The sequence below is a fragment of the Podarcis liolepis genome (assembly GCF_965112155.1).
Source record: "Podarcis liolepis genome assembly, chromosome: 1".
In the NCBI taxonomy this organism is placed as follows: domain Eukaryota; kingdom Metazoa; phylum Chordata; class Lepidosauria; order Squamata; family Lacertidae; genus Podarcis; species Podarcis liolepis.
This window is the reverse complement of record NC_139554.1, coordinates 50544640-50557364: the sequence shown is the minus strand read 5'-3', so window position 1 is coordinate 50557364 and position 12725 is coordinate 50544640. Positions and strand designations below refer to the sequence as shown.

The following is a 12725-nucleotide window of genomic DNA, read 5'->3' as shown; positions in this document are numbered from 1 at the left end:
ATAATTATTGTTGGGACTCCCATCATCCTTAGCCAATGTGACCAATGGGCAGGAATGATGGGACCAACATCATATGGGGATTCAAAACTGGTTGCCCTAAACCCTTCATAAGTACTTGCTGGACTGCAGAAGCAAGGAATACTCAGCCTCAAGAGGAAATAACACACCAAAACAGAACAATAATGTAACTGTTTTTGAAATAGCCTAAGCAAAGGTGTGGGGGAAGGAGCAATTCACAGCTCTCCATCAGCGAAGCTACAAGACTAGCTAATGAATTTGAAGAGGGATGTTTGATAGAGGGGGAAATGCAATTTCCCAGAAATAGTGTTCTAGCTTCGAAAAAGATGTTTGCATGTCCCATCAGAACAAACTCTGCATTTAGTAAGAAAGGGATAGTCCAGAAGGTTATGAAGCATAGTATGATGCCCAAGGGTTTCTGTGGACTTCAAAAACTACGAACACGTGGTGCTTACAGCTCAAGAGACCACTTCTCTGATTCAGGCTAACTTCCAAAACACCACACTCTTGATTACCTTTTGAAATTCTTCCATGCAAGCAAGCCTTTCTTTCCAGTTGCCACTGTCTAGCTGCTGTAGGCAAGCAGCTGGTAGGACAGCTGAAGCCTTCTCTTCACAAACCTCTATCTGCAAACAGAAAGAGAAAAGGAAAAAAATCTTATTTTGGCAGCTTATTCTTGTGCTGCAGCATATTTTATATAGCCAAGGGACCTAAATTAAAAAGAAAACCATACCCATGAGAGCACTTGTACAAAATGGTGCAATAATTAACACTACACTGAACTGTACTTGTGGTGCACAAAATTTAGGTTTGTGCCTTGCAAGACTGCTATAAAACATCTGATGCTTTCCCTTTTATTTGGGCCAAGAATAGCCAAGCCATTTCACATCCATGGTAGGCAGATGCATAAACTACAAGACTGCTTTTAAAATGTCCTAAAATTGGTGTCCACAGAAATGGCTAGAACATTTCAACTGATCCTGAATACTACTACTATGTAATTTAGCAAACAATTCCCATTCTGGCCTTCTCTAATCCCTTTATGTTCTCTCCCCCTTTCTTCTTCAGCATGTTCATTAGCCCACTGATCTTTAGATGCAGAACAAAAGTATTATACCTGGCTTTAAAAAAAAAAAGGCTGCCCTTGCTAATTTTGTGACTTGCTCTAGGGAAATACCACTCTGTTTAGACCTAACAGTGACTCAAATAATGTGAACATTATTTTGCACCAAATCAAACCTCTTTGTCTATCCAGCTCTGTGCTGTCTACACTGACTGACAACAGCTCTCCAGAAGCCTTTTCCCAGTACTATCTGGGGAGATGCCATTAGGGACTGAACCCAGGACCTTCTGCATGCAAATCAGATGCTCTACTACTGAGCTTTGACCCTTCACAGGAAAAAAATAATGAACAGGTATTTTTTTAAAAATAGCATTTTACACTGAATTTTAACACAGATGAAGCACCCACCGAGAGTTCTGGCTCAAATATCTCCTTTACTTCAGATCCTTTCTTGCCTTTTGTTCCAGTACTTCCTGCCCCACCAGCTGCAGCTTGTTTACCCTTCTTGGGTGGGCCACCAGACTACACAGGAAGAAAGCAGCAGGTAAAGTCAGTTAAAGTTCTGAATTAACTTGAGCAAAGCTTGGATTGATGCTTTAAAATGATGACCACGCCAGCTGTTGGGATGAGGGTAGGAAATTGAGTGAAAAGTAAAAAAAGAAAGGGATTCTCATTTTCGAGACTGCCTTTTCTCAAAAGACTAGCATCTGTCTACATTACATTTCTGGTTTTCCCATATACTCAGCCATCGAAATGTGATGTTTTAGGCTGAGGGCATATCAATACAACTAAGGTATGTGTGACAATAGGCACCAACTGGAATACTGTAATTAACTTTCCTTGGGACTGTATTCGAAGATGCATTTGGATACTTCATTTGGTGCAAAATTCAATAGCAATGGTTTCCATTTTTTGTACCAAAACAATTCTATTTTGATAGCAATTCAAAGTGTCAGTTATTACCCTTAAATACCCTAAATAGTTTACATCAATACTTATTAAAGGGCAGTCAGTCTATGTCCATATGATCCAATATCTGTTGTAGCTCCCAAGATAGAGCACTCCCTTCCCCTGGGAAAAACATCTGGCTCCCTATTTGTTCATTTGCCAATGCAGCTGGTGTACTTTCTCACTGTGAACATGGAATTAGTTCTTTATATAGGTCTACTCAATAATTAAACTGATTACGTTTCCCTTACCTTAGCCGCAGGTGCCTTTTTCTGTGCACCAGATTTGGAATTATCTTTTGTATCTTTGTCCCCTGCAGCCCCTGAAAGAGCTGGAGCCTTCCCAGCAACAGGTTTGCTCTCTTTTCTATCGGTTCCTCCACTGGCTCTACTACCACCAGCCAGCTCCACTTTTTCAGCAGACTCTTTAATCTAGTGGACAGATCAAAAGACCAAAGGAGTTACAATAAATCTTCAGTATGTAACCATTAAAGCCTCCAAGACTCACTTATAATGCTTCTTATGAATGCTAACACATTTTGTTACTTTGAGGTGTTATCTGTATAACGTTAATAATAATAATAATAATAATAATAATAATAATAATTATAATAATTTCTTATATGAAACCCACCCATCTGACTGGTTTGCCCCAGCCACTCTTAAAGCAAATAGAGGAATCAAAGAAGCTTAGTGAAGTCTCAGAGGTAAGGCACTTTTTTATATGAAGGGCCACTTAGCAACAGGAAAACTCAACAGAATGGAAAAGAAAAGACTTTGCCTTCCTTCAGGCAGAGGTGGCAAATTCTGCACTGGGAACAAGATGTTCATGGACATGGAAGCACAGCTCCTTTAAGTCTAACCATCTTTCCCCCCCTTCATTCCTAAAGAAGCTCCTTCCCCAACACTATGTACTGCTTGTCTCTTGCTGGGAAAGGCTCAGGACTGAAGGGGTGGAGGCCCCAGAGCATGACTTTGCCATGGGCCACATGAAAGTTGGTTACAAGCCGAAATGCAGCACCCGAACTGTGGAGGTTCCCCACCAGTGGCCTAAAGCCCATGTACAGGCCTTCCCTAATGCTGATGTCTTTAGAAACTGCCAAAGCCTGATGATTCAGTGTCAAACAGTGAGACTTACCCGGTCTAGTTTTAGTTTGTCCACATCTGTTAGGAAAGGATTCACCGCTTTCTCACCTGCCACCTTCAGGGCAGTACCCAGGGCTTCAAATGCAGCATCTCTAACTTCTGGAGCCGAATCATTAATGTGCTGTAGCAAAAACACAAGACCTGAAGAGTTTGCCAACTAGATTTCTCGTTCACACTATTATTATTTATTACATATCTTCATTTTTTTATTTTGCCCAAGGTAACCCAAAGTGACTTACAAACAAAAAGAAAAAAGGGGGGGGGACCAATCCTACATTGATAGATTAAAATCAAGGGGGGAAAGATACATTAAAAAATCATGCCCACTTCTAAAACACCACATGTAGTTAAAGGTCAACGGTCTGGTTATAGAGAAAAGTTCTGCCTGGCACCAGTCAAGCCTCCAGACCTCAAATTACAACTGCAGAGCCTGGGTTGGTTCATATGGCGATAGGTGGTCCTTGGGGAACTGAGCCACATACAGCTTTATAGGTCAAGAGCATCCCTTTGAATTAGGTCCAAAAACCAATTGATAGCTAGTGCAGTCAGGCCAGGATTGGTGTTATATGCTCAAGCTGTTTTGCTTTGGTGAGCACCAGGTTGCTAAATTCTGCACCAGCTGAAGCTTCTGAACTATCTTCAAAGGCAGCCCTACATATAACATATTGCAGTAATCTAACAAAAAAAAATGGATGATGCTCCACCACTGATTATTATTATTAAGCATTGCAGCAAAAGGACAGAAATTATTAACTGCATTGATTCTTACAATTTGTCTTAAGCCCTGGATTTTTATTGTAAGCATGCACAATGTGTAAGCCCTTTTCATAGTAAACCAAGCACAAAAAAGCAATTGTGTTAAGGGCTACAAAGCTTATTTGGCTTATTTTGGCTTTCCTTCCTTTGGAGAGCTACTGCTCTCATACCGGTCTCATCTCTCCTCAGGGTCCCTTCCAACTCTACAATTCTATGATTCTATGATTTCCTTTCTTCTCCAGAGTTAAGACAAGGTGCCTGCTCTCCTACCTGGTTGAAATAAAATTCTTCTACGAAACAGTTCATGATTGTTGTGATTCCCAGCACAAGAATCACTACAGAAACACTCTCCAGTTCCACATACTACTTTCAGCCAAACAAAGACCTCTACAATGCTAAGAACTTCTTTTTTTACCTTGAGAAGCGCAGCACAGAAGGGTTTCAGCATGCTCTTAGAAAGGACAGTAGAATTGCAATGACGAAAGCTTCTTGCGATGAAGAGGGATGTCTGTTGCTTGATGGTTGGGTTTTTGTTATCCATCACAGCCAATATATCCTCACTCAGATTTTGTAACGTGGTCTAGAATGGTTGGTTAAAGGATATTAGTTCTGGCGAAACCATGGTCTGCTAAACTTGTTTAAAACACTACTAGCCATGCACTTACAGTCAGGAAGATTGCGTCAATGGCTTCTTGCAATGCTTGTACGACCTGAGGCTTTTTCTCCTTGAACTTCTCTAAGATAGTTGGGACAACCTGTAAAAATTGTTACCAAGGTATTAAGAAGTTGAAATTAATGTTTGATTTCCCACTGTGCTCTAGGAGAGTGCACAATAAGGAAACTCCTGTTTGCCCCATACACAGAAAAACAAACACACTGAACTTGTACTACTTCAAGGAACACTGTGCGAGTAGCCTATTCAAGATAGCCCTTTAAAATAAGTTTAAAAATTAAGAAGTCCTCTTATTTTTCCTTTAAAAAAGAGGGAAAGCGAGGTGGGGAAGCCTTCCTGTAGATGCTCTTTGTCATCTCACTTTGTTAGAAGTTTAACAGAAGAATTTCATATTCAAGCAGCAGGAGCCAGTAACAGCCCAGTGCTAACCTCAGATATTCTATTCTGCAGATAATAGTTGTATTCTGTGTAGTGACTTGCATACTTACATGACCCGCATACTGTCCAAATTTCTTCCTGAGACCAGTAGCCAGTCCAGCAAGGCATTTGGCAGCCAAAGCAACCAACATTACATTGGTATCCTTTCCAACAACCTGTGGGGGAAGAGGAACATTACAATCCAATAGTCTGAGATCTCAGATTATTTGGATGGGATGTCTAAACAAGCAGAAGCAGTATACCTCTGCAGACTCAGGAGAACCATACTAGACACTGCGTTTCCCCACCCAACCCCTTCTTATACCACCTATATCAAGTGCACTCCCACATATTTGAATGTAAGCATTTCTATTCCCATTCCAGCAATTCAAACACTGTCACATGAACAAATCAATCCCATGAATGAACTTTATAATCACACTCTGTGTTAACCAATGAATTATCAAACCTCTTTTTAAATACAGTAATAATGATGCCACATATTTGGCTTGGAAAGGACTATTTGGGTATTAGAGAGGTCCTTGCCTTTTTAAGAGCTTTCACCAAGTCTGCATAGTCTCCAGCTTCAAGTTTGGGATTTTTAACTAGCACTTCCACTGCTTCCAAAGCTTCTTTTCTCTCTTGCCATTTTTTGGCCTCCTGCAATGCAAAACATAAAAATTATATATACCTTGGTCTTCAGAAATTGTTGCAAATCCTGTAAGGTTAACCAGAACACTTGCAGACAGAGCCTTCTTCAGCCATTTGTTTTTTACACTGACAGTATAGATTTTTCTATGTGTGCTGAGGGAAAACTTTTACCACCAACAGACATAGACGCAAATAGATGTGCACTGTTTCTGGAAAAACATGTAGCCTTATATATACAACATGATTTATGTCTATGTATATGCATTATTGGACATGATGCGCTTTTGTGCTGAGGCAGCATCTCTGTGTACAAGAGAAGCACCTTCACACACTTGTAGAAACCCAAGATAAACAATAATAAAAGGACTTTTATTATTTTCATTCAATGACAGCTCAGGAGTTCCCACCAAATACTTTAATGTCCCTGAACATGAAGCCATTTTAATTAAGACTGCTGAAAAATGAAGCTGTTTTGTAGACACATAGAACATGACAGTTAATTGTGAAAGAAAATGGGGAAGATAGTTTAGTGTCTATGGTTCAGAAAAAGATTATTCATTTGTGTATTTATCATTAAGGTTACAGAAGGAATAATGGTTAACTGAATCACCACTTACAATTTTGTCATAGAAATCTTTAGGAAGTTTGGAGAGAATTTCAACAGCTTCCAGAAGTTCATAGGCATCCACCTGTGGAACAGCCTCATCACCATCATCTCCTCCTATTGAAAGAATTGTTAGTATATATAGCCAGACACTATTATTATATATATTTTATTCTCCACCTTCTTCTCTGACAAGACTCAATAAAGCTTAAAGATGATTAAACATCAATAGAATTTTATTTTTTTTTTTAAAACATACGTTATAATATGTTCTAAATACATTTAAAACATACAAATAATTTCAATAAAAACATCATGGCACTAGTCCATGATGGGCTAATTATGTCACCATTTTTTACTTTATTATATGTAAAATAATAAGCTGTGAAGCAGAGTATTAACTCTGCAATCAATGACTTTTCCTAGAGATTGATGTGCATCAACATTTTATGCCAGCTTATGTTTTTTGACCACCTTCATCTGATTCTTAGTCAGCAAAGTTATCTACTGTGAAGTCCCAAGTCAACAGTTACCTCCATCTGCATCTCCACCAGCTGCCTGTTGCTGCTCAAACTTTGCTTTCATTTCTTGCTGGGAGCGAAGGAACCGTGACTGCTTGGGAGCTGATACCGGTAGTTTGACCCATTCTTCTTCCAGCTCTTTTAACTGCAAGAATCAAAACACAAAATGTCCTACTGATATGTGTGCATTCCCTTGTCACAAGTAAAACTGTTCCTTAACCTTGCCATAATCCCGAGCTACTGTAGGAAAGCTAGAGCAGAAGATCATTAACACCTCTTCATTACCAAGGTTCAATTTAACTGCTTTTTCACCAAATTAAATTCAGGGAAATTAATTAGTGTGCAGCGGACTCTTAAAACTCTGTCTTAAGGGGAGGGGATTCACAGCAGTATACTTTCACTTAAGACAAGAAAATGACATTCATTATTTGAGAGCTGACAAATTTTGGACCATGTCAAACACAATTCCAAACTCAAGTTATTACTTGCTAACTTGAACATATGAATTACTATCACATCAGTTATGCAACATTTTATCAAGTCTGGCAGCTAACAATGCAGGCATAAGCTAAAAGTGATAAATCTATTATACAATGCTGTGACTTCACTTGAATGTGTGAATTTATCTGCCAGTTTAAAAATAGATAAAAATGTTGAGACAGATCTAAAAACATGCAGCAAAATATTACATCTGAGATTTCTAATGGAAAATATTAGTTAAACATCAGTTCAAGCTAGGGTCTGGTGGGCATTTCTTATTATATAATAAATTTGTAAGCCTGTCATGCTGAAGTTTGTGTAGCTGCCTAAGGCCAATGTAACAACAGAGCAGCAAGCAGGCAAGTTTAAGCAACAGCTGTTTAAAGAAGGGTGAGAGGAGTTTCAGAGAGTGGTTTGTTAAAAGGGAGTGAGAGTTGGGGCAAGCTGTGAGGTGAAGGGAGATGTGGGTGTCCTGTGTGGGGCTTGGCAAAGAGATGGGCAAGATGTAAAGAGGAGAGGGGGTGGCCACGTGTGGGGGTATGGGTTGGCAGCCCCTAGTACAACAATATTTACGGTTTTGTGGTTGTTGTTTAGTCGTTTAGTCGTGTCCGACTCTTCGTGACCCCACTCCTGTCTTCAGTTACAGTTTTACTTTCCCTAAAACCGAGACCCTACTTCCAAGTATCTCCTTTGCTTACTGGATAATAGTGCTCTTATTTATGAATTGCTCCTCTACTTAAAGGGGGGAAAGCCCAATGAAAACACAGATACACCACTGGGGTTCAAATATACCTGCTCTCTTGCTTTTACTTAGCCACTTCATACTTAGAACATGGTCTGGGAGATACTCTACCTTTTGAAGCTTAAAGCTAAAGAAAGGGACATGGTTACCTGGTCACATTAAGCCTCTATGTGAAGTAGCATCTTGTTTGGAAAGATTCCCATGAATTCTGGGTAAACCCCAGCCCTCCCTCATGCTTAGGTTAAAGATTTATTCATTTCCTCCCTTCTGCTCAAGCCAAAAGATGTAACAAAAATATACCCTGATCTACTGGTGGGCGGCTACTTACACTAAGAATGCTAGAAAACAGTACTTGCCAAGCTTACCTGAACAGAGTTTATATTCTGTAATGGAGGCCTGAGAGCATCCCTTATCCACCGATAGATCTCAACAGCAAGAAGTTTGGCTTCATCTCGAACAGCCTTCTCTCGAGACTCAAAGAGTTTTGGCAACACTTTGATTATTGGCTTCAGTGAGATTATTTTTGAACCAAATTCACTGAAATGCAAGACAAATAAATAATTAAATGAATAATGCACATTGACTCAGTTATTCTTAGGTCCTGCCTGCACGTCATGGTAAGCCACTGCCATGGTTTCCTGTGAATGAGCTGTCAACTTGGCTGAATCTCTTCATTGAGCCAGGAGCAACAAACCACAACCACTGGCTTAACGTAATGTGCGAAACAGCACTCATTGTTCCTTCCAAACAAACTGTGTTTGGTAAGCCAAGAACAAGTACTGGTTTGTTTGGAGAACACTAACAATGAGGGCTGGTTTTCATGTTACACTTAGCCCAAGGTTCATGGTTTGCTGTTCCCAAATCTGACAAAGGGAAGAGCAGAATAGGAGTGATTCAACAGCATACATTAGAATGCCACTTTTTAATGGTTTATGTCTTACTGTGACATTAGAACATGGCTTATTTAAGTTATTATAATAGGAGAACTATGTATACTAGCTCTTTCATCTGGCAGATCTGTACTGGCAACAATTTCAATCACTGTTAGTCTGAGATTACTCATGCTAAACTGCCAATATGTAAAACCTTTTCTTAACATTTAATTTGAAAAGTGTGTGAGTCTTTGAATACAATGCACAACACAATAATAGATGCACTTGTAAGAATTTCTCACACAAATTCAATCCTAACTGTATTTAGGATTGCAGCCTTAAATGCACATAGTTGTTAAACTGGATTCCCTGCATTCCCCTCTTATGGAATTTCATGTTTGCCTACTTTTGAGTCATACAAACATGGGCAATGGATTGAATCAATGTCATGTGAGTAAAGTTCTGCTCATGCAATGATTAATTTAGCAGCAGCTACAATAATCCTGCTTATAACTATCAAGTATATATACAATAATTCAGATACCTGGGTTATAATCAACTGCTTATTAACAATCTCTGTATCTGAACATATGAATGGTGCAAGACTGAACAGTACTGAAGATGGAAATTAGTTTTTCCCATGGATTCCTTCACTAAAAACACTTTGAAAATGGAGTATTTGTGATTAGACTTGCAATTATGTAATAGACAAAATATAACCAAAGAAGTCAGAGAGGAATTAGAATAGTTATTTAGATGCATCCACAACATGATCAAGTGGGAGCTACCCATTTTTAAAGTCACAAACTACTTTTGAAACCACCATTTTTTTTTAAAGAAAAGTGACCTAGCATGCTATATGAGCTAGTATTAAAGTTCAAAGCCATTATGGGCATGTGACACTCTCATGGCTTCTTTGATTCTGGACAAATATTTTTGCTTTGTCTTTAACAATTATTTTATTAATCTGAAAGCAGCAATTGTTGAACAATTATGCTACCAGCAGGAATGTTTTTAAGGAAACCATCTGTTAAATTGGATCAATTTCTCTCCTTGGCAGCGCAGTAAGCTACAAGAGAGTTTATCAAGAGTCATACAATTCAGTGTATTGCTCTGTTCTAGTAGATTGATATAATTGCTTCAGTGCACCCTCAGATACCAATACCAAATTCTATTAATCACCACAAACACCCCTCTCCTCACATGGCTGGAATGACAGCTTCTTCAGATTAACTTACCTTAGTGCTTTTCTCAGTGTTTCTATACATGCAACTATGATCTTGGGGTTCTTGTTGTCCAAGCCTTTCAGAAGCTCTTCTTGTACTATCTCCGCTTTCTCGATTTCAATAAACATAAGACATATGTCTGTGCCAAGCTCCTTGGCTCTAGCTTTAGGCTGATTAAACACTTTATTTACAACTCCAGACACCACTTCTCCTGTTGTTCTTTAAAAAAAGAAAAAGAAGGCAACACTTTTAGGTCACATAAACATTAACCATTCTGTTCCCTGGGGGAATTAAGTTTTGTTTGTTGTATGTACAGGAATGCACTCTACTCCAAACAAATCACAGCTCTAATCTCCATCCATGTTCTTCGGTCTAATGCTGGACTCTTACATATCTTGTTAAATGACCTAAGGCAGCCATTTAAACATTTATTCTGATCACAGACAATTTTCATGAGAAGTGTATCTGAAGTGTCCTTTAATGACTCATTCCAACCCTAAGCAACAGGCAAATAGATCACCCTGAAATATAAGGTTCCCTTGTCATTCAAGAGTACATGTCAAATGTTGGTTTACAGACATGTATATGCATCACTTAATTTTTCTCTGCTTGACCAGCAGCTCTAAGGCTACCCATAAACCACTTGATGTAAGGCAGCAGCAATGTGATGCTCGCTTAAAAACTGCAACTGGATTTTGTACCTTTTAATTCCAAATCTTTGTCTACGATTGAAACTTTTTTTCTGCTTTTCAAAGTATACCGAAAAGTAACACTATTGTTAAAAGGTGTGTAAGATACAAATCTGAACGCATGCATTTATTACAAAGGAATGAAATTTTGGGTCAATTATGAAAGAGCAACAAAATCTTACAATAGGGAGATTACAAGGAGAATAGGTAAAAAATGAGGTTTTCATAGGAGCATTTCTAGAGTCTCAAGAAAAGTCAAAGTCACTTAATTAATGCTTCCTCTGGTGAATTATTTGTAGCAAGGCAAGAGCTGATAGAGTTCCTTCCTAGAAAATGTGGAGTGAAGGCAAACACCACACCAAGTAACTTACTTTCCTGCTACATGGGCATTTTCAACATAGGCAAGGGCTGCTTCCAATCCTTTCAGTTGAGCAACTGCATTAGAGTCGGTCACAAATTTCTTTACAAGTCCAAGATACTTGGACCATTCAGGGCTCTTCTCATCATCTATCTTCTCAAACAGCTTCAAGGCTTCTTCATAGCCATTTAACCTAGCCTTCCACAACTAGAATAGAAAGATATCAGGAAGATTTCTGCTTAACTTGAACAAGATGTTAACTCTCTAAAAGAATAGTCCCCCCCCTTTATTAGAACAATAAAAGCAGCAAGTGAGAACTAGCACCTAAATTTTTTCTATAGCTTCTCACTAACGGACATATTTACTACCAGCCATTTCCATTTTGCTCTGTTAAACATTTATCAGTGACCCCATAAGACAAAAATCAAACAAAGTAGCTATTTTTCTATAGCCTCTATAACTGATTTTGAGAGTATTCGTAAAACTGGTCTTCCGTTATGGATGGAAGCAAAGTCACATGCAATGCAAGTCAGTGAGCAAACCTGTCTCATTTGAGAAGACATGCAGAAGAACATCAAACATTTCAAATAATTATACAAAAAGATCAAACAATTTCTAATAATAATAATTTATTATTTATACTCCGCCCAAAAGATTAGTGTATACACAAGTCATTTTGACGTTATGCATTAACAAGTTTGGCAGCTAACATACACTCAATCTTGTCTTAACCTGTGTTACAGTTTAAGACAATCTTCTTACCTTGTGTTCACATTTCTGATCAATGGGTAATTTCATCCATTCACTATCATCCCCCATGGTGCTTTAGTTTCTTGTAAATCAGTAATTCCTAGGTAGGAGGGTGGAAAGTAAAATTAACAGTCACTGGTCATAGTTGCCTTTGCAAAATACACACAAACCTCAATTTTTACTGTCAATACACTATCAATGCCACCATAAAAGGGCTATAGAAATTACAATGAAATGAGAAAATATATCATTAAGTAATTTGCTGTTCCTCTTTTGGCAGACACAAAAGCAACAGGAATCTTCCTTCAGAATTATATAGATGTAGCAATAATGTTCTGTAGTAAGGAACATAGTTAATCAGACTCTCATTCAGTCCCCTAAAGTGCTTTTAATATATTCTGAAACACACCCAACTCTGTAAGATCATTCCAAGACATATGCAAGTTTACATGGTATAGTAGTATTTTAACATAAATGCCTTTCTCAGAGCTGATACAGAGTCAACTTCATCAGGTCAATAATGTATTTCTAAATGCCAAATTCAACTAATGATGCACAATACAGAGCAAGTTATTAAGCCACTAAATTAACTGCACTTTTAATCCCGACAACCAGCATTTTCCAGACTGCAGAAGCACCTCTACCTTCCTACAGCCTGTTTTATTTCCTGTCTGCACCACTAAAGTCTTGTTATTCACTTGCTGATATGCAATCTCACAACCCTCTGTCACCTCACTCAACATGGCTGCATCAACATGCCCTCATCCCATATTAACCCTAGAGTCAAGCGATTATTGCTGTACCATAACCAA

At 38.6% G+C, this 12725-nt stretch overlaps 1 protein-coding gene across 6 annotated transcripts in view; it reads right to left on the bottom strand.

The window, feature by feature from the left end:
• The window catches only part of CKAP5 (cytoskeleton associated protein 5), a 43328-nt gene extending 31310 nt beyond the window's left edge, over positions 1 to 12018 (bottom strand). For all 6 annotated transcript variants that reach the window (XM_083462191.1, XM_083462192.1, XM_083462195.1 and 3 more), the window contains exons 1-14: positions 11926 to 12018; positions 11177 to 11370; positions 10129 to 10335; positions 8384 to 8555; positions 6809 to 6941; positions 6289 to 6392; positions 5567 to 5680; positions 5092 to 5196; positions 4596 to 4685; positions 4346 to 4510; positions 3167 to 3295; positions 2281 to 2460; positions 1490 to 1603; positions 534 to 644 (exon numbers count right to left, since the gene is read on the bottom strand). In XM_083462191.1, the coding sequence (XP_083318317.1) occupies positions 534 to 644; positions 1490 to 1603; positions 2281 to 2460; positions 3167 to 3295; positions 4346 to 4510; positions 4596 to 4685; positions 5092 to 5196; positions 5567 to 5680; positions 6289 to 6392; positions 6809 to 6941; positions 8384 to 8555; positions 10129 to 10335; positions 11177 to 11370; positions 11926 to 11982 (1875 nt within the window). In that variant the 5' untranslated portion in view covers positions 11983 to 12018. The remainder of the gene's footprint in view (positions 1 to 533; positions 645 to 1489; positions 1604 to 2280; positions 2461 to 3166; positions 3296 to 4345; positions 4511 to 4595; positions 4686 to 5091; positions 5197 to 5566; positions 5681 to 6288; positions 6393 to 6808; positions 6942 to 8383; positions 8556 to 10128; positions 10336 to 11176; positions 11371 to 11925) is intronic.
• Between the last annotated feature and the right edge of the window lie 707 nt (positions 12019 to 12725).